Here is a 25,278-nt window from a genome sequence, read left to right as displayed (position 1 = left end):
TGAAAACTGCCCCCACTCTGCAGCCTGCTTCACATTGTTTACATGCCGGAAAGAGATACTAACAGAGGTAAATCTCTTCTCAAATGAGTGTATATGGGAATGTGCTGAATTGTAAGGTATTTAACCTCTTCCCCCTCAAGTGTTTCCCTTGTTATGCTCAACCTCAGCATGCCTTCTATCTGCAACCTGAACAGGTTAGAGACAGAAGTTGTTTGGGTGGGTTGTGGTGACACTGGTTTGGAAATCGAATCCTAGCTCCCAATAGTTGTCTAAGAGAGAAAGCTGCACCACTTTCCATTAAGCTCAGTGAACAGACTTGATCAGATCTGTTGTTGACTGAATGGAGCTGAGGTTACTGTTATAAACCGTTAATAAACTCCGTTTCCACTCTCGCCTCCAGAACCACTGCTGTCCTGACAGATTGTCTGTCAGACGCATCATATCCTGGATGAGAGCCAATTTCCTACAGTTGAAAAGTCGACAAGACCGAGGCTGTCCTACTTGGCTTCTGTTTGTGCCTCCTCACCTCAGGTGCTGTCAGCATTACTATTCGTGGATGCACTCTACATTTGCCAAATGTAGTACGGAACCTTGGTTTCTTGTTCGACCCTCAACTGTCTTTTAATCCCCACATCTGTGCCATTATCCGTTCTGTCTTCCTCTGCTTCCACAACATTGCCGGCCTCTGCCACTGTCTGTCCCCTGAAGCTGCTGAAATCCTCATCCATATGTCCAGGCTTGACTACACTAACTCCCCGCTTTCCGGACTTCCCAACTCTTTCCTCCACAAGCTGCAGATTATTCAGAACTCTGCAGCTCATGTCAGGTTCGACCCCCAGTTATCCTTCCTCCTCCCTCACCAGTACCGCTTTCTTCCACCTCCGACGCATCGCCCGTCTCCGCCAATATCTCTCTCCGAAAGCCCTGAAACCCTGATCCATGCCTTTGTCACCTCTCGGCTGGACTACTCTAACGCCCTCCTCGCCGGCCTCCCATCCACTACTATCCATAAAATCCAGATTATTCAAAACTCTGTCGCCCGCATTCTCACCCGCACCAAACTCCGCTCCCCAATTACCCCAGTCCTTGCCAGACTGGGGTAATTGGGGAGCGCTGGCTTGCACTGGCTGTCTGTCACAGAGAGGATTGACTTCAAGATCCTCATCCTTGTCTTCAAATCCCTCCACCCCTCTGCACCCCCTCCCTCTCTGACCTCCTCTCTCCTCAAAACAGTACCTGTTGCCTTCGTTCCTCCGGGTCTGGCCTCCTCCTCGTCCCCCGAATCCTCCGCCCCACCCTCGGCGGCCGTGCCTTCAGCCACTATGCCCCGAGGCTCTGGAACTCCCTTCCTCACTCCTTTCGTCTCGCTCCCTCTCTTCCTATTTTCAGGTCTCTGCTGAAGACCTTTCTTTTCGACCGCACCTTTGGTCACCTTCCCACCCCTCCCCCTGGCTCAGCCCGGGATCCGTTACTGTGAAGCGCTCTGAGACACCGTCCGGCTTGGAGGGCGCTATATAAATCCAAGTTGTTGTTGTTGTGTCCTCTCCCTCACTAAGCTTCATGAGCCAATCATACCCATCCTTGCCAGCTTCACTGGCTCCCCTCATCCCCAGAGGATCGAGTTCAAGATCCTTTTAATGCCATTCACAATTTTGCACCTCCTTACCTCTGCAACCTATTAAAACTTCACTAACCAGTCTGCTCCCTCTGCTCCCCAGGCACTGGTCTTTGGTCACCCTGTAATTACCTTCATTAGATTGCAGTAGCGCTTGTAAACAATCATTTATAAGCAAAACTATTGTTCTTTAACAGGAGTTTGGTGTGACAGAAATAAATTTAAATAAAAACTGCTAAGTCTTTTTAAGGCCAGTGTGTTCGCTAGAATAATCAACATTGTGATTGATAAAAATACTATATGTCCCAAAAGCATAAGATTCTAAAAACCGTGTGATGGATCACCCCGTGACTTATAATACATAGTTGCATTTGAGTATCACGGCATTGAGGAATTTTAAAGTGTTTCACAGAATATACTGTAAATTGAATTGACTGTACATTTTGTAGGCGAAACGATTATCTACGAAGACAGACAGTTTGAGTCTGTTGGGACAAATGCACCTTCAGTTTTGCTTATGTTGTATTGTACTGTGTATCTATTTCTTCTAATATTGACAGCAGCTCACAATGGCTTTATAAACCACTTCATTTGTATTGAAGAAATGTCATGGCTGCGTTTTTTATTTCTCAACTGAGCAAGCCCAGGTTTGTGCATGTCATATTATAGTTCTGTTTGGCAGTAGCTTTCCCAATTTCTGGGGAATTCATACAGGTCTGCGGGAATTAAACCACTTTGTGGGCGTGCATAGGGGAGACGAGTACTTTTTGAATCTATCCCTCTTGGCTAGAATTTTTTTTGTGTGGGCTACAGCTTGTGTCTGTGTGGCATGGGCAAAATACTGGTGGGACATTGCTGAGTTACCACCACCGGGCAGTGTCAATTTTCAGGGCAGAGCATGGCAGTATTTATCGCTACTTTTGCCAAAAGGGAAATGCGACAGAATGGGCTGAGATTCCACTCATGTAAATCTTATGTAAAAACCTAACCTTTCAAATAGACGTTTTTCCTTGATTTGTACGTTCTTGAAAATTGATTTGTACGTTCTTGAAAATTGATTTGTACGTTCTTGAAAATTGATTTGTACATTCGTGGTGTGCCTGGTGCGGGAGAAGACACAAACTGCAGAGTTCTGAATAATCTGTGATTTGTGGAGGAAAGAATTGGGATGTCCAGTGAGCAGGCAGTTTGCATAGTCAAGTCGGGAAGTGATGAAAGCCTGGATAAAGGTCTCGGCAGCTGGGGCAAGAGGCGGGCAATGTTGCCATGCTTAAGTTCTCTGTTAGCATCTAAGCAATAGTGGTCAAGAGATTAGATACCAGAGTGAGTTAGCTACATCTCTCATCTCAAATGTTGGGTGCTCAAAGTAGGAAATTTTATTCTCCAGTACCATTGTCCCCTCCCTTGATACCTGCAAAAAAGAGAACAGAACTTTATTTTAATTAACAACAACTTGTAACTTTATATAGCACCCTTCATATGGGTGGCATTTCGGAGCTCAGTGTTTCAAGCCCAGTATTACATTATGGTGGTCTGTTAAACAGACTAAACATAATCTAAGTGTAATCTTTCCATTTCATGAAGTACCTTTTGTGTCGAGTGAACATCTCAAAAAGTGCATCACAGGATTTACTGTAAAGTGCAGTGACTGGATTTTATAAACAGGCAATTTTGCGCACAGCAATATTTTACAAATAGCCATCTGGGGACTGTTAGCTTGCACATCAGTAGAAACTTCCTTCTCTCATCAAGTAGTGTCATGGGATCTTTAACGTCCACCTGAACAGGCAAACTGGACTTTGGTTTAACATCTCATCTGAAAAACATAACCTCCAGCAATGTAGCACATTCCAATCACTGTATTGGAGTGTCCGCCTCGTCGATATGAACCTTCAACCGTCTGACTCGGAGGTGAGAGAGCTACCACTGAGCCAGTCTGACACAGCGGCAAATTTACTCAAAGGCTGAAGATGGAGTGTTTGAACCTTGGTATTGTATTAATTGGAAAAATCGTACATAATTGATTACTCTCTTTTCTTCCCTCCTTTTTCCCCCTATTTCTTTCCCCATAGGGAAAATAAGATGGATATCTCTGGTTTCTAATAATGCTATCTGACATACTTTGTGAAGGTAGAAGGGGGGCTCTGAGATGGAGATAGATCAGGCAGCGAGGATGGGATTTGAATTTAAATTGGGTGGGAGAAGGGTAGAGAAACGTGTTGTTTTAAACAGAGTCTGACAGATCCAGAGGTGCATTTCTTTTGCTTCAAGCTCCTCTTTGTATGACTGAGCAAATATTTTGTTAATTAAATGTGCTGGGGAATGTTTGCTACCTGAGATTCAGTGAAATGTGTATTACATGCATCTTTAAGGCAATGACAATGAGGTGTATTTCTTTATAATAGGCTGAATATCTATTTTGGTTACAATTGCAATTCGTATATAGATATTCTTGGGGGTTTTGGTGCAGTTAATTGGCAATTTTTTATTCTTCCTGTCAGATTTACACCAGTTTCATTGGTCACCATCAACAACTGAGAGAATCTGGTCATTAAGGCAAATCTTCATGCAGCAACTGAATAAATCAATGATGCCGAGTTTAAAATAATGTTTTAAAGGTAATATTTGTGTACATGTATCCAACTAGGAGCAACACTGAGTATTATTTTCCAGATGTCTGATATGCTGCAGGATAGGACTCTGATCCAACCTTGTGATCCCCATCATCTTTTCAAAGTGCTGGTCAGACCTGTGCTTTAGGACACTGTACAGTATACTGAAATGATTGGTTGAAAACTGATGGAAATTTTGTCTCCAAATTCATGTAGTTGAAGTTCCCAGTAAACTGAGGATTTCAGGATGGAACCATCAGAGTCCATTTCCTATTCTTTCTATCCCAGCAACATTATCTCTTGTTTCAGTTGCTAAACTTTTGTGACCATATGAGAGGCTTTCTGGACTGATTGACATAATTGTCAACTTTTATTATCTTAACCTGCGTGGCTGGGTGCAGGATCTACAAAACATTTCAGAGCTGTAAAGAATCATCAGTTAATCTGAAGTGGTTGTCAATGGCCTTGATTCCCACAACAACAGTTCCCTTGAAAGCCAGGATTTCACATCTGGGAAGATGGGTATGCATTTGACACATGCTTTTCCCTCTACCTCGTGTTTGGTCAACTCCTTTAAATTTCTCCTCTGACCTCCCTGCTTTGGGATGCCACCATCTTTGTGAAATGCTTTAAAATGTTCATTAAGTGAAAGGAGCTATACATAAGTGCAAGCTGTTGGAAAATATGCAGTATTCTGCAGTTTAGGACGTCCTCCAAAAGTGAAAGGTGTAATCTGTATATAAATGCAATCTGTTGTCGTCGTTTTAGTTTCTTCCACTGGAGGCCAACAATGAGTTACCAGAGTGCATCCTCTGGTGGCAGAAACGTATATAACAACAATTCAAGATGCAACATACAGCGAATGGAGTTGAATCTGATGAAAACATTTTAAACCTGTGGAGCTTTCAACCTGAATACTGTATTTTCTACCATGCTTTTCTTCTAACCAACAGTTTAAAAAAAAATCACAAACTTCAGGTTTTCATTTGGTTTGAGATTTCGTCAGCATTAATTTCACCTCAGAAAAACATTCTGATCGTTGCCAACAACTGCACAACACTTGAATAATCAACCAGTGCCATAATTCACAGAGCTTTTGTGTACAAGACCAGTCAGTGAATGGTTTACCTGAAGTCGCTTGTTCTGGGCTTCAATATGCAATTGTAACTACTGTTTGGCTAAATTTTGTTTGCAATGCATTTCTGTAACAAAAAATTCCCTCTTAACTGTTAATATATAAGCCATCTTGCTCAATGTGAGCTAAGTTTAAGTCTTTCTAAAGAATACTTCTTATTTGTCTGTTTAAGGGTTCCTATTTTAGATCCAATTCTTTCATCTAATATTCTTCCATTGCCATATCTGTCCTGAGGGTGGTGTCATGTGCTGTATTATGGTTCATAGTTCTCCAAAACATTGAAGTGGCCATTCAACATGTAAACACAGGCAGTGAGTGCTAGCGAGCCATTTGACTGTAAAGAATTGGAAAATAATCTTCCATATTAATAATAAATCTCAAAGTCTGCATAATTAAGGTAAAAAATTATCTCAAGACTATGTGGAATTTTAGGTCTCTGATGTGCACAGTTATAGCAGGGATCACCAGTTTGTGTTTGGGAGTGGAACCCTTCGCTGATTTCCTCTCCTTAGCTTAGGGAAACTGATGACAATTACAGTCTTCGCTGTCTGACAGGTAGAGAACAGAGGCAGGCTATAACTTATGGCTCTTCTGGATGGGCTAATTCCACACCATGAATTTTTATTACCTGTGTTTTTATAGTCCCATGTGTTTAAGTTGTTCCAAATGGCAGACTTGGCTGAGTGCTTTCTTCATTTTCTTTACTGGTTCAGTCGAATTGCTATGCTAGCAGTTCTCCTGCTGATCAGTGTGATCTTTCTATGGCACAATCTTTCAGGCAATGTAGTTTTATTTTATTGATCAAAGGAAACATACATGTGCAGCTCCAAGATCAACAACTTTAAATCACATTTTATTGGGGGATGCACATGTTTGAAGAATTCATTCAATCTAAGTTAATTTGAATCGATCATCAATAACAACAACAACAAAATTACCTTTATAGAGCACCTTTCACGTTGATTAACCTTAAATGCAAAGAAGCGTTTAGAATAACTTTAGTTTAAGAATTTTGTATGGCTTCTATTGTGCACAGATATTTTTACATCCAACAAATGTTGTTTTTGTTTTGATCAGCCAAAAAAGATAGCCTTTTCAGGTAACGTAAGATAAGAGTGACATAGTCTCAATCATTTGGAGTTTTAGACCCTTATCCTGCTCTTGAGTTGGGGACATGCTAGTCTAGGTTGACCTGGCTCAAGATCCACAATTCTACAGCACTTAGTTTTGGAGTAAAGGAAATAAGGGGGCAAATAAACGTGATCATTTCACAAAGAATCAATATTTAATGAACTAATTATGGAGAACCATTGGCTGCTTTCAGTGAACAATTATTCCCTCCCCACCGGAGAAAAAGCTACAAGCAGTTGTAAGTGGACAGTTTTTGAGAAGCTGTACTTTTAAAACTTCTGATTAAAAATGCTAGTGAAAAACTATTGCCCTTGATACTCCTTCAAGAGTGAATCATAGAATTTTACAGCACAAAAGGAGGCCATTCGTCACATTGTGCCTGTGCCAGCTCTTTGCAAGAGCTACCAGATAGTCCCATTCGCCCGTTCTTACCCAATAGCCCTGTAAATTTTTTCATTTTTAAGTACCTATCCAATTCCCTTTTGAAAGCTATTATCGAATCTACTTCAACCACCCTTTCAGGCAGTGCATTCCAGGCAGTAACAACTCTTGGCCATTGTTACTGATGGAAATGCATATATTTAAAAGAGGTACATTTTAAGTTCTAAATATGTGCTCTACACTGCTATACCTCAGTTGACGGCATTCTTGCCTCTGGGTCATAAGGTATGATTCAAGCCTTCCATTGACACTTGGAGTTTATTTACTCTCCGCTGACACTCCAATGGAGTGCTGAGGATGTGTCTCGTTGTTGGAGATATAGTCGTTTGGATGAGATGTCAAACTGTTCAGGTGGACGTTGAAGATCCCACAGTACCGTTCAAAAAGTGAATGGAATTTCACCCAATGTCCTGGCCAAGAATCCACCAAATACAGTTGGTCATTCACTTAATTGGCGGTTGTGGGACATTGCTGTGCACAAATTGGATGCTGCATTTGTAAGCAAAAATATACACTCTGTAGCACTTTGAGAAATCATCCTGACGTGAAAGGCGCTATATCAAATTGTAAGGATTATTAATATAATATAAGATATGCATCTTTTTGCACTCCTTGAGATTTTATTTTGTGCCTGAGACTTAACTTATGCACACTGAGTTGTCTCATCTCCCAATCTCTTTGTCACTGGAATAGGACTAAAATAAATGCCCCATGTTGTGTTCCCTTGTGTCTTGTTTATAGCTCAGTTTTGATGCTTGTCAGAACTCATATTATAAAAAAGTGTTTAAGGCAGAATATGAAGGAAGCAACAGAAGTTTGAGTCAATTGAGTAATATATCCTCAGAGTAATATACTAAAGAGGCAGGTGCACTTTCAAGCAAGTCACAGCAGGTCCTAGCTTGCTGAGCAGAGGATCAAGATGAAGAGTGGGGTAAAGAAGTGCTAGAGCATGAGAGGTGCTAGGGCATGATATAGGTGATGTTGAGGATCTTGAAATTCATTGAGAATGGGAACGAGTGGAGGCTGGTGAGGACCGTAGTGATGGGTGCAGAGTTTGGTGCAAGTGAGTATGTGGGTTACAGACAATTGGATTAGCTGGAATTTATGGACTGTGAATGGAACCAGGCAGACTGTGAGGAATGTTTGAAAAGTCTAGTCAGGAGGTGACAACAGTATGAATGAGGATTTCCAGGGTATTTGGTGTGAATTAGGGATTGAAGGTGTGCAACGTGGTCAAGAAAAATGGTTTTGAGCAGGAACCAAATATGACGAATGAGACCTGAAGGTTGAACCGGATGCCAAGGTTGCACATTGGTTTGTTGTCTGAGATTTCAAACTGGATATGAGGAGACATTGGCAGGAGCTAAGGAGGATGGCTTCTGTCTTATCCATGTTAAGCTGCAAGAAATTGAGGCTCATCCAGATCTTGATCTCTGACAGGTGGGCTGAAGTAACATCAGAGAACTTGGAATTCAAGTCAAAAAGTAGATTTGTGTGTCATTCACGTGGCTAAATTGAGAATGCCCAAACTCAAAATTTTGGTGAAATGATGACCAAATCCGCCACTGTCTCACACCGCAAGCCGCCGAAACCCTCAATCACGCTTTCATTACATCAAGGCTTGACTATATAAACTCCTTGCTTGTTGGCCTCCCCAACTCCTCCCTCCATAGGCTGAAGATCATCCAGAACTCTGAAGCCCGTGTCATCTCCCGCACCAGACTCCATGATCCTATCGCCCCCACTGGCTTCCCATCACACAGAGGATACAGTTCAAGATCCTGGTCCTCACCTTCAAGGCCCTCCATGGTCTTGTTCCCCCTACCTATGTGACCTCCTAATCTTGGCTTGCTTCAAGTCCTCTGCCCTGCTTATCCCACCATTGGCGGGGGGACTTCTGCCACTCTGCATCCACTCTGAAACTCCATTCCGCAGTCCCTCCGCCTCTCCCCCTCCTTTGCCTCCTTCAAAACCCATCTCAAGACTCTCCTCTTCGACCATGCTTTCGATTACCCTGCTTCCGCCCTTGCCCTCCCCGATCCCAACCCCCAGCTCGGATATGAAACTCTCGACGTTCTCCCAATGTGAAAGGCGCTATACAAATTTAATTTTATTGTTGTTTGTCAATTCAGATCCTGGTGGTGAATGTACTGTGTACTTCCTCACACTATATCATTCAGTTAAACCTCCCCTCCACCCTGAGTAAGTCAAACTTTTAAATCAAAATGTTTTACTCCCTTTTGTTCATAGTTTCATCTTTTTAAATTTATTTTAAACATTCACCTTTCACACACTTTGTTTAAGATAAGTCCTCTCTCTACAAATAGTAATCTAACTGGTCACCAATTAGTATTTCTCTGTGGGAAATTGTTTAATTTCCACTTGGTGCTGTTGAGGAGAAGCTACTTTTGGGAATTGGGCGCTTAAAGTGTCGTCTTAAATTGTTAAAAGTTCTTCTCTATGCAAATCCCCAAACTGAATGCAGTAACAATCTTGAGTGAATTTCCTCTTTTTTCAGAATTTGCATCAAAATGGTATTGAAATTACTCCACTCGGATATGAGAGGTTTTACAACTTGAACCTCTTGCCCCTAAGAGTTATCTACTGCACAACAGAAGCTGGCATTTGTAATATTTTTCCAGTAAATGTTATGATTTCATCTGAAAATATGCTTGAGCTATTTTGAAAATATGCTTGAGCTGGGTATCACAGTGGGAGGCAGCCATTGTTTGTGGTGGAGATCACATTTGTTCTTGTTTGGTTAAAGCTGGTTGTCACAATTGAATTGTTTTGTGAATGCTGAAGTGTATTAGTGGTTATGTTACCAGGTAAATGCAGAAATTGATTGTTATTATTATATTATAACTTGATTGTGTCGAAGACCACGTGCTCGTCATAACTGATCTTTCCTTGAATATCTGAGTGAACTGTCAGCGTAAACTAAGTTGAATTTTTCCCAGACCACTTTCAGCCCCTCTATAGCATAACTGTAGTATAACTCCAAGATGTGAACTATAATGATGCATCTAGAAAACTTTATTTGGACAACTATCGTGTGTGGTGTCTGAGGCATAGCATTATCTGCAGGTCACAGAGCAAATCACTGCTTGTCAAACAATTTCTTTATAATGAATCCTACCTGTGGGAATGTGACAGCACAACTGCAGCACATCTACATGCTTGAATTGAGATACTTCAGTGTCTGAGGAATCGCAGGTGTAAAGCAGCATGCTACCGTTTGGATGCTGGGGTTTATTTGTACATAACCGTGTGCATTGCTTTCATTATTCTATTGTACTAGTAATCACCAGTGGACTTTTTTTTGCTTAGTCTGAAATAACAGGAATACCCCAGTGGATGACTTTGAAGTTACCATTGTTACACAGGCAAATGTGGCACAGTTCCACAAACAGTGAATTTGGACAACACACAAGGAGAACTTGCTCTTCTTCAAAATAGTGGAGCCCAGTAGTTCAGTGGTTAGAGCACTCACTTCGCAAGAGAGAGACCTGGGTTCGATTCCCAACAGGGCAAAACCTTGGGCAAGTTTCCTTACTCCATACGCCTGATAATAATCCCTCCAGAAAAAAACAATAATAAAATTGGTTGTTTCAATCCACAACTGTTTGTGGGACACTGCTGTGTGCAATTAGCTGTCGCGTTTCGCCCACAAATATACAGTCAATTCACTTTACAGTATATTCTGTGAAGTACTTTGAGACGTCTCTAGAAGACATGAAAAGCCCTATGTCAAATGCCAGGATTATTTATTATTATTATAGTGTCATTGGGTATTTTTCTTTTCCGTGAACCAATATTGAAGCAACATTGGCTTTGTTTTGAGGTCACAAAGCAACAAAACGTTCCCTACAGCTTTATTTATGTATCACCATGATGTTCTGACCCAGAGTTAAGAGTGTTGCCAGCTAAGTCACACTGATGCTAAGAGTCATGGCAGTTCATGTGGAAGGACATGTTTGTTGTAATTTCAGCAACTGTAAAAGTGAACAGAAGCTTCAATTTTTTCATATTTTTTACACAAAATAGATGTCGTAATCAAAACCTTTAGAATTCTCTTATCGAAAGTATTCGGTCCAAATATTTTTTGAGTTTACTCTGCACTCCGAAAATCACAGTATTTGACACTCCCTTTTTGACACTTTTTGTCCATTTTTTGTTTTTGTTTCCCATTTCATATTAGGAGGTGTTAACATTTGATGTTTATTTAAATTGCAACATCTGAGATGTTAAAGCAATGAAGAGGTTCTCATACACGACTTTCCCTGGTCGAACATCAATATTATAAATCAAAGTTGTACTGCACTCTAGTGTTTGTGTCCAAGTTACCTTGTAAATACAATACATTGATGGTTGAAACCATGGCCTAAAAATAACTTGGGAGTTGAAATTAAAATAAATGTTCAACAAGATCAGGTGCACAGTTAAACATCAGTATGATCCTGTAGGAAGGTCCTGTCTAAGATTGCAACCTGTGATATTCTGCTGTTAGCAGATTTCTTAAACTCAAAATAGTCCATACTGTAGGTGTGGTTATAATAATATGCATTTGGATCAACTGAATAAGCAGGTGCGTTGTGTAATTCACCAGTATATTTGCAACTGCTGGTGATGAAATACTAAACTTGGCAGTGCTTCAGTGTATATCAGACTTGGCATAGCATTTCAGACCTGACACAGTAATGGTACAATATGTGTGGTACACCAATTTATTTCAGACTTGGCACAGTAATGGTGCTGGCTGTGGGTATACCAGTTTATTTCAGACTTGGCACCATATTGGTGATGGCTGTGCACAGCAGCAATGCTGGCATCATGTGCTGTGCAATAATACATCACCAGTGTATTAGACAAATGTGATGACAACGCTGCCAGAATTGTGTGCTGGGTGGCAGACCAGTGTATTTGAGGATTGGCACAGCAGCGGTGCACACAAGTTTTCACTAGGTGCAGATTTGGCAATTTATCTAATTCATCCATTAAATGCTGCTTTTAGTTGATGATGTTTACAATTGGGAATGGTGTACATAACAACAACATAAAAACAATGTATATTTACCGTAACCCACATTTCACGTTAAAAGGACGCGTCAAAGCGCTTCACCCAGCTGACAGCCTGAGATTGGGGGTCAGAGGGAGGGAAGGTAATAATAATCCTTGTATTTAATATAGCGTGTTTCACATTGTAAAGATGTCTGGAAGCAGTCTGTAAATCTTAGTGGTTGTACTTGATAGGCAAATACACAGCCAGATTGTGAACAGCAGTGTTCCACAAACAACCATGAAGTTCTCTTGGCCATGACACCAGGGGAAACATCATTTTCTTTCACATAATGCCATGGGATCTCTCTTCCGTTTTTGCCTCTCTTTCTTCTGCCCCACCTCTCCTATTTTTCTTCCCTCTCACTTCTCTCTTTAATAATAATAATCCTTGCATTTGATATAGCGCCTTATCACGTCTTTGAGACGTCTGAAGTGCCCCGCAGAATATACTGTAAAGTGAATTGACTGTATTTTTGGGGGGAAACACAGAAAGACAACACAGAAAAAATATAAACTTTGTAAATATAAAAAAACCTAACTTTCAAATAGCAATAACGTCCCTATTAGCAGTACAGGCTGTGCGCGTACATGAGGTGTTCATGCACAATTCACATTCTTACGACATACGTGCGTAGCTTCTCTTAAGTACATAAACAGATTTTATTTGCCGGTTATTGCAATTTCTTGTTCAGCTTCCGCAACAGAGCCCCATACGGAAAATTGGCAGACAGATAACTAGTTTTCTATTGCACAATGTGCAAAATACCACCTTTTATCCCCAACTCATCCTAATAGATGATGCAGACAACAACAAAATTACATTTGTATAGCACCTTTTCATTAATGTGTTCTTATAATGAAATATAATGTTTCACCCACATTATATGTGTGGGTGAAATTGTCAAAATCTAGCTTAGTTAGTAACTAACTTCCGAGTCATAAAGTTGTGGATTCCAGCAGAACTTTGAGCTCAGTCTAGATTGAGGTGCTACAGAAGCTCTCTGCGGTGCTGTCACCCGGATGAGAGGTTAAGCCAAGGTCTTCATGTTTAGATGGATGTCAAAGATCCCATAATATTCAAAAAGAGAAGGGAGTTTCTACTGGGGACCTGGCCAACAATCTCCCAGATATAATTGATCTTTCACTTCATGGCTGCTTGTGGGACATTGCTGTGTCCAATTTGGCTGCCATGTTTGCCTACATATATACAGTCATTACACATTATAGTAAATTCTGTGAAGATTTGAGTCACCTTGATGATGTGATAAGGCACTATATCAAATAGTATATCAGCAAATACAATTATTACATTGAAATGACATCCTCCCAACTTGAAAGATACTATGTAAATTTGTATTGTAATAATAATCCTTGCATTTGATAAAGCGCCTTATCACATTGTTGACACATCTCAAAAAGCGCTTCACAGAATATACTGTAAAGTGAATTCACAGTATATTTTGTGGGTGAACTTGTATGGCATTATCTTTTATACTAGTAAAATGACAATGTCTTTCTGCGCTTCAAGAAGGATCTCAATAAGCAATTGACGTAGAGACGTAATTTATACCTCACCGTAAAGGTCTTGCATCTAGGAGTGACATGGGCATATTTGTTTTCGGGTATCTCTTATCGTTCATGAGTTACTTTCAGTTTTGCGTTTTTTGCTGCAGTTACACCTGGTGGCCGCCAAGTCAAAGTGGCGCTGTGGCATCGTGCGTCACAGAGCATCTACGTATGTACGCACACACTGCAGTTACACCTAGTGGCCACGCTGGCTGGCCATGGTGCTGTGGCATTGTACGTAACAGAGCACGTACGTATATACACATGCACTGCAGTTAAACCTGGTGGCTGCGCCAGCTGAACGTCGCACTGTAGCATCCTGCGTCACAGAGCTCTCACGTAGCCAAGCGGTGGGAACAAAAGAAGGAACACAGACGAAGCTAAGCCACAGCAACAACAAAATTACATTTTTAAAGCACCAAGTCCTCCCACTGAGTCCTCCCAAAAGGAGTCCTCCCACAGGAGTCTTCCCAGATGAGTATAGATAAGATGAAATGTCTGTTTGTGTGTCTGTCTGTATGTTAATCAACATTACATATTGGGTCCTTTGGTTGCAAGCAGAGCTGCAACGGGTACAGCTTGTTATAAATATTTGAAGCATTGACATGTTAGTGTATATGTGAGGAGAGCAAATTAAACTCATCTTTGGTAAAAGTCCTTTAATTTACTCTTGGATGTAACTATTACATTACAATCTGAGAGAATCTTTAGATTTGGATATGAGTGCAGTGACTGTAAAACTATATACTTGCACATATATATTATATTGTTATAGTAAATATATATATCTATACTATATGTATAATATATTATATGTCTATATATAATATATATGCTTCATACGCAAAGCAGACTTTCTGTCTTTTTTTTGGCACTTGTCCTAAGGTCAAGTATGGCTTTCTGAATACTTCACCTGACCACAAATAGAACATTTTATATTTTGTCTTTCTAGTTCAAAAAGGATTTCATTTCATTCAATCTGCCTGACAGCATTCCTGTTTTATCTGTGTTGGTGTACTAATAAATAACCAATATTGATTCAGGATTTGGAAATGTAGTACAGCAGTATTTGCTAAAGAACGACTATCTGACATGTGCTTTCTAACTGTACATTTTACTAGAGCTTCAGTTTGCGTCCAGTGAGCACCTCTTTGATTATGTAGTTAACATAATGAATCTCTAGTTAAACTTTCATGGAACTACAGTATGATTTAAATAATGAAAATGAGTTTTGGCTAATGAGGGTGCATTTTAATTGGAAAAATGCCACGGCATTGGTTTACTTTAATGCTATCTTTTAGCTGAAGATGATTTATCCTAATATTGTTGGAACCTTCAAGGTAACACTTGTTCCAACCGAGGTAACAATGTGCTGCATATAGCGCAATTGTAAAACTCACCAATAGGAAGACCTACAAAAATGATCATTATTCTACAACAGAAATGTTGCTTGACTCTGGATACATAAAACTGCTACAATCCTTTTCCTTTGCCATTGAATCTTTTTCTTGAAGTATTTATCCAATTCACTTTTAAGTTGACTGTTTTATCAGGCATTTGTAGTAAAGTATTTCATATTCTGATTACTCTGAATTTTTTCCCAACCTCCTGCCCTTTTCTTTCTCATGATAACCCTTCTGCTGTTGAAGCCAGAAAACTCAGCAGATTTCTCATCTCTTATCAATGGACTTAATTCAATTTGCACGCATAAAGGCTATTTTTGGCCCATTGTGGGATATTAACAGGCTGAATGATAAAGTAGGGAAACTAAATCTTAAGTAAAAATATTTTTAGCCTTAACATCAAATAACATCTGTTGAATAAGCAGCATTTTGTGTGTGTGGGGGGGGTTATATGTAACAGAATTCAACTTTTGCATGGTATCTTCCAGTTCCTAGACTGAATACATTTGAAATGTTGTTTGGTTCCATCACTTCACTGTATTGTCTGTATTTTGCAGGTTTCCATAAATGGCACACAACTGGGAGATGGATCTGTGGGATCAGATTACACAGGAGTCCCTCAGGTAAGAGCAGAACAGACTTCATAGGGCAATTTGTACGTTAAAGCTTTGAAAGTTGTCTTTTGAGATTGTGAAACAATGCATTTTCCAAGTTGCAAAGGAAATGAATTATTGAGAAGCATATCTATTGTAATGGTATTAGTGGGGGATAATTTTTTGATGTAATTCAGAAATTCGACCATAAATTGTTTTGGATCCCAGTCAGACTAAGGCTTGGTTAAATGAAGATGCAATTCCACACTGTATTGCAATTTGGTTTGCATTTATGTTTACAAAGTTAGCAGTTTTTTTAAATGTGTATGTCGTCAAAAATTGATGAATAATACTGCACAAAACAGGCCTTTCAGCCCATCAATTCTGCCATGGTGGTTTCTCCATACGAGCCGCCTAGTCTACCCCTTTGTCTATTTGTTCCATATACCGTTTCATATTCCTTCTCTTCAATTATCTCTAAATCTTTAAACAAGTGACCTGTGCTTTTAATCGGCTTTCGTCCTACTTTTTAAGTGATATAGAATTGCACAAAATGTAATTATATTGGTTAGATGAACGTTACCTGAACTTGCATTCATCACAAAAATGACAGTAGTATTTATCTGTTTGGTATGGTGTATTGGTGGGAATTCCAGTTTCATCCCATATCCATCAAGATGGATTAAATAACCACCAGGCATTGCAGTTAATTATTTTGTCAAATATTTCAACTTGTAGCCAGTTCAGCTCCAAGGAGATCCCATTTGCCTTCCTCCCAAGGAGGATAGTCATTGGACATTTGATATCTGACAAACGGATCGATTTCAAGATCCTCTCACTCGTTTTCAAATCACTTCATTCCCTTGCACTTCCTTACATATCCAACCGACTTACTCCCAACTCCACCACCCACTGCCTCCAGCGTCCTATTATCCCTCGTTCCCTCCGTTCCACCATCGAAACTCTAGAAATCTCTCCCTCAATCCCTCCACCCTGCGCCCTCCCTCCCTACCTTCAAATCCCACCTAAAGACCTTTCTTTTTGATTGTGCTTACTGTCACCTCCCTCTCCCCCTGACATGTTGTCAGATTTCGATACTGAAGCGCTCCGGGACACTACCCCATGTGAAGAATGCTATATAAATCAAGTTGTTATTATTGACAAACGGGGGTTTCAACCCTCACGAGGTACATGGTAGGTACAGGGACTCCCGGTGAGCTGGTGGGCAACGCATCTCAGCATGAAATGCATGAAGCATAGCCACCGTCTTCCTGTCTACAGCTCGGACACACAAGCTGCTTGCCTTTCTGCAGGCCAATCAAGCACGCAGCTCCACTGAGCTACAGTAGAGTCCTGTAGCTCAATGGTTAGAGCACTTGCCTCGCAAGCGAGAGACCTGGGTTCGATTCCTGGCAGGGCTAAACGTTGGGCAAGTTTCCTTACTCTGCACACTTCTGTTTACCTACCAGTAAGTAGCAACCTGGTTGTTAATTGATTGGCAGATTGCTTTTCTGGGGTAATAATTTCTTCAAAAAATTAATTTTTAAAAAAATAATTTGGTCAGTCAATCCACAATTGTTTGTGGGACACTGCTGTGCAGAATTGGCTGCCGCTTTTGCCCACAAAATATACAGTCAATTCACTTTACAGTATATCCTGTGAAGCGCTTTGGGTCGTCTGCAAGATGTGATAAAGCGCTAGATCAAATGCAAGGATTATTATATATTATAAATATCAGGCACGAATGCTCTGTGGCGTTCTCGGTAGTCCAGTTCCTGAGCAGGTCCTAGCTGGAGAAGCGGGGAAAGCTTGCATTTAATATAGCTCTTTTCACACTGTGAGGATGTCTCAAAGCGCTTCACAGGATTTACTGTAAATTGTAGTGACCTACTTTTGGTTTGAGAAGTTTTTTATGAGCCTAAAATGGTGAGTTCTCAGTGTGTTTCATTTTTTAAAAAGAAACCCATACAAACTTTTGAACAATCCAGAAAACAGGGTTTCGTACTTTGCTCATGTGTGTGTCACTGATGGACTGCGTCTCTCAGGAAATATGTAGTTACTGCTCATTTTTCAAGTTAGTATAGAAAAGTATTCGCTTGAATCATTGCTCGATAATCCTCAAAAAGATTGGCTTTATAAAAATGTGTACCTAAATGTTTAAGTGAGATCAATATTTATGTTAAAAATTATTCTTTTGAAGGGTATTGAGACAGTTGTGTCTGGAATCAATTATTGTGACGTATCTTTATCCCAAAACATTTTGAATTAATACCCAACTTCCCAGCGCACATTCATTACATTTTCCCCTTTCTTTGCCTGTGGATGGGAAAGCTTAACGATCTTCACTGTAAGTGAATTTAATCTATTACCCAAGTCTAAGGGTTCTGCTCTCTTCAGTTAAACGTCCAATTATTTGGTCTGATGAGCTTTTCTATTTCTTAGTGATTTACCCTGTATCCACTCACTTATTGAACACTTACTCACTGTGTGGCATTTTGCAGAGAAAGTTAATCTTTTGCTCCTGAAATCCATTCACTCCAAATCCATAAAGAACAGTGGTTATAGAATGTCACAGCACAGAAAAAATAATTTGGTCCATCAAATCTGCACTGGTCGTTTTCTCCAGACAGTGAACCTAATCTGATCCTTCTCTGCTGTTCAGTCCAATGGCCTTTAATATCCACTTTTTCAAGCATTGGCCTAATTCCCTTTTAACAACATTTATGGAATCTCTCTCAGCAATGGTTTGTCGCAGAGAATTCCACATTACAATCACCTTCTGCGATTTTGAGGTTAACCTCCTTCAGGCCAGTTTCAGTTCTCTGCACCATTGAAGAAATGCAGAGCATTGTAGAATTTGTAGCATTTAACCGCAAAACCTGAGCTGCTGTGTGAAGAAGACATTTTGCAGTTGCTTTATAGTTTCTACTTGGTCACCAACAAGTGTTTTTCATTGGAAATCTCAGTGGAATCTCTTGTCGTAAGGTCAACGAGAAAACCAAATGCCCTTCAAAACAGGGTTGCCTCCTTCAAGGCATGTCTCAAGACCCTCTGCTTCGACCAGACCTTTGGCCACTGTCCTACCCCTACCCTCACTGCCCTCCACCACTCCTGATCCCAACCCCCTGCCCAGGTCCAAATCCCTGACTCTCCAGCGCCTTGGGACAACCTCTCAATATGAAAGGCGCTATACAAATCTAATTTATTATTGTTGTCTCTGAAGTTAAATACTTAATGCTGAGGTTTGGCTCTCACGGCTCATTAATAGACTTCCCCTTACAAGATGACTCGGGATCTGGGACAATTAGCGTTATCTAGAAATGGATCTATTTTTGAGAAAAATATTTTTAGTGAAAAATAGTTTTGTTGTAGCTCTTGACACAGCGTCCATTATAAACTTGAATTTATACAGAACTCTTCAAATAGAATAGCATCTTGGAGTACTGAAAGAATCAGTAGAAAGCGTCTTTTGCCTTTTTGTTTCCCTCATCCTGAAGATGATTAACAAGATCGCAGAAGGAATGACTCCTGACTGGATGAAGGAAACTTAGTTCTACAACATTCTCGCTCTGAGCTTCTTCTAGCATTCTTGTAAGATAGGTTCCATTGCTGTAGATAGAGTTGACACCCTCCAACTTTCTACAGGACTACTAGCTTTTGAGTAAAACATTTGTTTTCACTTAAAGGCCCACAAAAACAAAAGTGATCCATTGTGCCTTCCTGGGAATTTATGTTTTCAGTTAAGCTACGCCAGACCATATTGGAGGTTTGAGCTTGAGTGTGATTAAAATTGCTCAGAATGAAGCAGGATGTTCGTATGGTGTTTTAGAGTCGCAATACACTATGCACGTTTTAGTTATCTGCACCTCTGCATTTAGTGCGTTCCCATTCTCGTGGATATCGGTTGCCAGTTGGAGGCTATGTATTTTCCATCAAAATCCTGCTAACTGGCAGCCATATAGTTGCCTATATGCTATAAAATTGACATTAATTACATGTTAGATCCCATTGTCTATTCCAGCTTCTTTTTGCTTTATATCATGTGATCAGAACCATGACTCCTGACTCATCGTTATAATCCTTGCACTTGATATAGTACCTATGATGTCAAAATGTCACAAAGAGTTTTGCATGGAGTTGTTGTGAAGTGCAGTGATGATCTTTAAGGAACGCAGAAGACAATTTGCACACAGCAATGTCCCACAAACAGCCATGAACTGAATTTAACTGAACGAATAGAACTGGGGGATTATTGACCAGAAATGGGGTGAAAATCTGTTCTTTTCCAAATAATGTCATAAGATTAATGTCCACTAAACAGGCAATGGGAACCCATCTCAATTTAACACGTTATCCAAAGGATGTACTTTGTGATACTGCAGTGCTTCCCCAGCACTGGACAGGAGTGTTAACCGAGACTCGCCTGAGTGTCAACTGAAACTGTGATGTGGGACTTGAACTCACAACCTTCTGACTGAATGGCGAGAGTACTATCATTCGAGGCAGCTAACACTTAAAAATAAGTCTTAAAAATGATCTGTAAAAATGTGAGCATTTACATACATTTCCTTTTGAATTGTGATGGCTAAATGTACTTTCCATTTTGCTCTGTTGTAGACGCCCTTTACGTTTGGTCTGGGTCAGAGGGCACCATACTCGACAGGAGAACGATGCCTTCTGTGTCGAAGTGAACGCAAAGACTCTTCACTCTCAGAGAGTGGGATTACTAACCCAAACAAAATGGCACTTTCTACATCTCCAAAAGCAAACAGTATGTTGCATCTTCCACTTTGGGTGTGTCCGGACTGCAGACGTACCGTTGAGAAGGATGATCGGCAGGCTTCTCTCGAGCAGTCTCTCGTGGTAAGTACTGGTTTCATATTTTAGCTTCCCTAAATAATGGTGCCCTTTAAAAAAGAATTTTAGTTTTTTGCATTTTCCAGTATGTGTCAAAATCAAATAGCTTTGCTCCTGCATGTTTTTCACAATGAGATGAAAATGTGGATAGGACAAATTGAGCAAGTTTTCAGTTCCTCGTACAAAATGTGAACAATCTCAGATTATTCTTGTACTGTGAACTGAAGTGGAGAAGTTTTCAGATAACGAACCGCTTTCTAAATTGATCTGGCAAGAGAGCTTGTGAATTGTACCCCAAAATGTTCATGGTCTTGCCACCAATGATCTTCGCATCACTTGAACATTATGGATTTTTAAAGCAGAACTTGTTACAGAAGAAGCTACAAACCACCACGCTGGACTTGTACTGGTCTCTACCCAAAAACTGCTCTTTCTGACTGCTGAATGCCTCTCCATTAAATATGCTTACTTAAAAGAAGTAATTATTATGTTTTGCTTAGGATTGGAGTTTTTTTTATATTTAAAACCTACTGATCAGGGGAGATTGGGTCAATAAGGGGAGTTCTTAGGCTTCAGAAGCAGTATTCTACTGTATTTTTTTAAAAAAGGAAGGCTTCAGAGTCAGCTCTCAGAAGCCTTGCTATGATCCTGCCTCCATTAACTTTGATTTAAAAACGGAATTTAAACTTACTCTGCCGGCTTTTAAATCCTCAGTTCAATAACTGTTGTCGCTCTGGGATGCTACCCTGCGTAAGGGGTGCCATATAAATACAAGTTGTTGTTATTGGTGTTCTCACATTGTGATCATTTCATTTTCCCCCATGTTCATTTTTGTATCCGTACACAAATAAAATAGTGTTTGACACTAAATTGCCACTCAGACTATAGAGTTGAGCAGTGGTAAAACTTTTACAGTGAGAGTGTTGTAGCAATATATTGCCTCCTGAGGATGGACTTTTTTGAAAAGCTTCCTCTGCTGAGTGCCAGTATTTTATGATGTAGTATTTTAATAATAATCCTTGCATTTGATACATTTTGATGGTTTGATGTTATATGATAGGGGGAAAAAAAACCCTGCACCTTCAAGCTGCTTATATCGTGCAATTATATTTGAAATGTTTTTACTTAACTGATCACTTAAGGTGATCGAGTTACTGGAATCAGACTCCTAAATCGTTTTGGGCCCTTCACTGAGCTATTACAACTTTACTAAAAGATGTGAAATTTAAGAAGGCTTTGTTTTATTTTTGACTAGCGTCAGACTAGATGTGGAGTAAATCTCAGATTTTAGAGGTTTTTATATTAATAATATGGAGACGTCTCAAAGTGTTTCACAGAATATATTATAAAGTGGATTGAATGTGTATTTTTTGGGTGAAACGCGGGAACCAGTTGCGCACAGCAATGTTCCACAAACAGCCAAGAATTAGTGACCAAATTATTTATGTGTGAACTTACTGATGGAATGTGAGAGAAGCAGCGGCTGTTGCGTTGAGTAGCTGTTCTGCAGCTGTTGGCGTTTAGTGAAGGCACACAATCTTTACTGATGTCACCAGCTCGTTCTTCAGGGAGCAGATCCATTAGGAATGTTGAAGTTTGCAATTTTCATTTATACAGTATTTATACATGCGATTGAGGAACTGCAAATTGTTTGGCGAACTGCCAAGGAACAAATAAAGACGGTTTGGTATCCTATTTACAAAGTGAGCTGTGCCACCCAAGCAGTGTGCAACAGTGAAAGGTGTGCCTAACTCCAATCATTCTGATGCCTGTGCTTTGAGATGCTTCTTTTAACTATTGTATTTGAGCACCTCCGCTGCAAGCATTCAGGGGACAGACTTTGCAGTCAAACAACTTCCTCATTGCAAAATGTTAAACCCACATTTTTGCTCTTCTGTTGATTTTATTTTAAAAAATTGCATGTGCCATTTTGCATTCATAAGAAATTGCAATAAAATTTACCTTTGAATTCTGAGTGTTTTTTTTAATGATGCAGTGATTTGGGGAAAAAATGTAATTAATTGTACACTTAAGAATTTTGAGTCCCAGAGACTGGATGAGCGTCGGATCAATTAACATAACAGTAGCTGATATGAAAACCCTTTCCATTCCATCTCAGTACTAACATACACCTAAGTTGTTGAGGGACCTGGAGGTGGGGTGATGCTGTTGCAAGAGGACTTACTGGGTTTGATCTGCCCTCACAAGAGGAATCAGAGATACTGGAATGCAAAGCTCACTTGAGCACCTGGTCACTAGGCTCAGGCCGGGCTTGCCCTGCCCGAGAGGTAATCCCGTCACCGGATTTGCTCGGGTGATCGTGAAGAGAGGATTCAGATCCACATTGTCCTTTGATAATTTGAGGCCTAGAAGAGTTTTTTTTTGGAGGGGAAGGGGCAGGGGGGGGTTGTGTCCCTAAGTAGAATTTATTTGGTTTAATTTGGTTAGAGGGGATGAGCAGGGCTAACCTCATTCACCAGTTTTAAATAAAAGAGAACTGCTGATTGCACATTTATGTAGAAAATGATGAGATTACTTTACACTTAGAAAATATTATTGTGTGTGTGTTTCCATCAAGTGTCACAGTCTCTGTCAGCTTGCGCTAAAATGCTCACAGAAAATTTCAAGAGCATAAATTCTCAAAGTAGTATTGACAGAATCCCAAGGGTATATACCTTGCTTTCATTTTGAAGCCAGATTTGTTGCAGAACCTGGACTTGATGCTGGAACCTTCTGGAATTTCACAGTTAAACAGTGAAGGGCATGATATAAACACAAGTTATTGTACACTGCTACCCAACGCAGCTAGTACTGGGTGTTGAAACATCCTGAGCGGAATTCGAGCAAGTTCCAATTCAGGAAAACAACAGCGGGTTAGGAAATAGAGAATGATTTTAAAAAGGATCAGTTTGACTGAATTCTCTTTCATTCCTGCATTGTTAAGTAAAAGATTGATCGGATTCTTGGCCACGTTGCAGTCAACATGGACTGTTCCTCTCCAGAACTTAAAACTATTTGTTTGTACCCAAGTACAATGGTTCATGTTCCATGTTTAGGCGCACATATCCTCTAACAGTGCACACGCACTCTGAGATACTATTTTGCATAAAGGCCGCTATATAAATGCATTTTGTTGTTGTAATTTGTAAATTTCTATAGTTAGATGCAAGATTATTCAGGAATATGGAGAGTGTTGTAATGGTGTTCAAAAATATCAGGAGCTGACACAATCTAGTAAAATGGCCAAACGGACTCAACAGGCCAAATGGCCTTCTCGTGTCCCTATTTCTGATTACTCCTATCAACTACATCTACAATTTAGTGAATGTTTTTAAAAAATATTTAAAGAGTTCTAATACCATTTTTCTCCTTTTTCTTCTGCGGTCCGTGTGAATAAAGAACCAAGACTTCCTGTTGCATATGCCATTGAGTAACAGTGGAGCACCGCAGGACTCGATAGCGGGAAGGCTAGCCGTTGGAGCGCAATCTGTACCTGTTTCAGATGTCAACACTCCTGCACCTTCAGAAATAGCTTGCAATTGTGAGGCATGCAATGAGCGCAGGTAATTCATTTTCCATTTATTTGGTGAAGTGCTCACTTGTGCTCAAGTTGATTCATAAATCTAACCTTGGTATAGAGGCAAGTCCTCTGAATGTTAAATTCTTGTCCCAAGACAATTCTTTGCTAGTTTATTTTTATTGGTAGAGAACAGATTTTTTGTTCTTTAAATATTCGCATTGAAGGAGCACCGAGCATAGATTTCACTTCTTAACATTTTGAAAGCTATTGTGTTGGATTTCATGAGTCCTTTGAGGCAGGCCAGATAATTTACATCACTGTCTGTGGCGTAAGTTTGCTGATAGATAAACTGAACTAGTTCTCTTTAATAAAAGAGTCTTGTAGCTCAGTGGTTAGAGCACTCGCTTTGCAAGTGAGAGACCTGAGTTCAATTCCAGACAGGGCGAAACCTTGGGCAAGTTTCCTTACTCCACACAGAGCCTAATAATAATCCCTCCAAAAAAAAAAAATTGGTCATTTTCAATCCATGACTGTTTGTGGGACATTGCTGTGCGCAATTGGCTGCCACGTTCGCCCACAAATATTACAGTCAATTCACTTTACAGTATATTCTGTGAAGCGCTTTGGGACATCTAGAAGATGTGAAAAGCGCTATATCAAATGCAAGGATTATTATTATTAAAGCCTTAGGTGCTGTTTTAACTTTTTTAAAAAAAATCTATATGAATTAGTAGAAAATTGTCTATCATTCCTGCTATTATATCTCTGTAACAATAATAAAAATATCCTTGACTTTGATATAGCTCCTTATCACGTCATTGAGATGTCTCAAAGCGCTTCACAGAATATATTGTAAAGTGAATTGACTGTGTATTTTGTGCCCGAAACATGGTAGCCAATTGCGCATACCAGTGTCCCACAAACAGTCATGGTTTAAATGACCAGATTATTATTTTTCTTTTTAAATTAAGGGATTACCCCCATGTAATAGAACCTGGACCACTCCTACCCCTTTGAAAAGTCAAAGAACCTTCACTGTATCTGAACTATAAAATGAAGAAACATCACATAGTGAGAAATTTCACGGGGCCCCTGGTGTACAATAGTGTAGTAGAAGAAGAATTGGAATTATCACACAACATGGTATTTTACGGTACATTTATGTTACAGAACAGATTTAGGAAGCAATTCTATAATGCCAACTCAGCTCCCAGGTGTGACGGAAACTTTTGCTTATATTGCACAACGTATTGTGCAGCAGCTTGAGCAACGTTAAGAAAAGGCACAATTAAGTTGCAGTTTGTTAGTAACCTATCTGGTCACTCTGCCTTCCTCAGTGTTAAG

The 25,278-nt window shown here is 40.0% G+C and overlaps 1 protein-coding gene across 5 annotated transcripts in view; it reads left to right on the top strand.

The window, feature by feature from the left end:
- Positions 1-25,278, top strand: part of fam193a (family with sequence similarity 193 member A) — a 96,570-nt gene that overhangs the window by 42,228 nt on the left and 29,064 nt on the right. For all 5 annotated transcript variants that reach the window (XM_007905250.2, XM_042343027.1, XM_042343012.1 and 2 more), the window contains exons 3-5: positions 15,522-15,587; positions 20,175-20,420; positions 23,814-23,977. In XM_007905250.2, coding sequence (XP_007903441.2) covers positions 15,522-15,587; positions 20,175-20,420; positions 23,814-23,977 — 476 coding nt within the window. The remainder of the gene's footprint in view (positions 1-15,521; positions 15,588-20,174; positions 20,421-23,813; positions 23,978-25,278) is intronic.

The sequence above is a fragment of the Callorhinchus milii genome, unplaced genomic scaffold (assembly GCF_018977255.1).
Source record: "Callorhinchus milii isolate IMCB2004 unplaced genomic scaffold, IMCB_Cmil_1.0 Scaffold1, whole genome shotgun sequence".
NCBI lineage: Eukaryota > Metazoa > Chordata > Chondrichthyes > Chimaeriformes > Callorhinchidae > Callorhinchus > Callorhinchus milii.
This window is presented reverse-complemented; position numbering and strand designations above follow the sequence as displayed.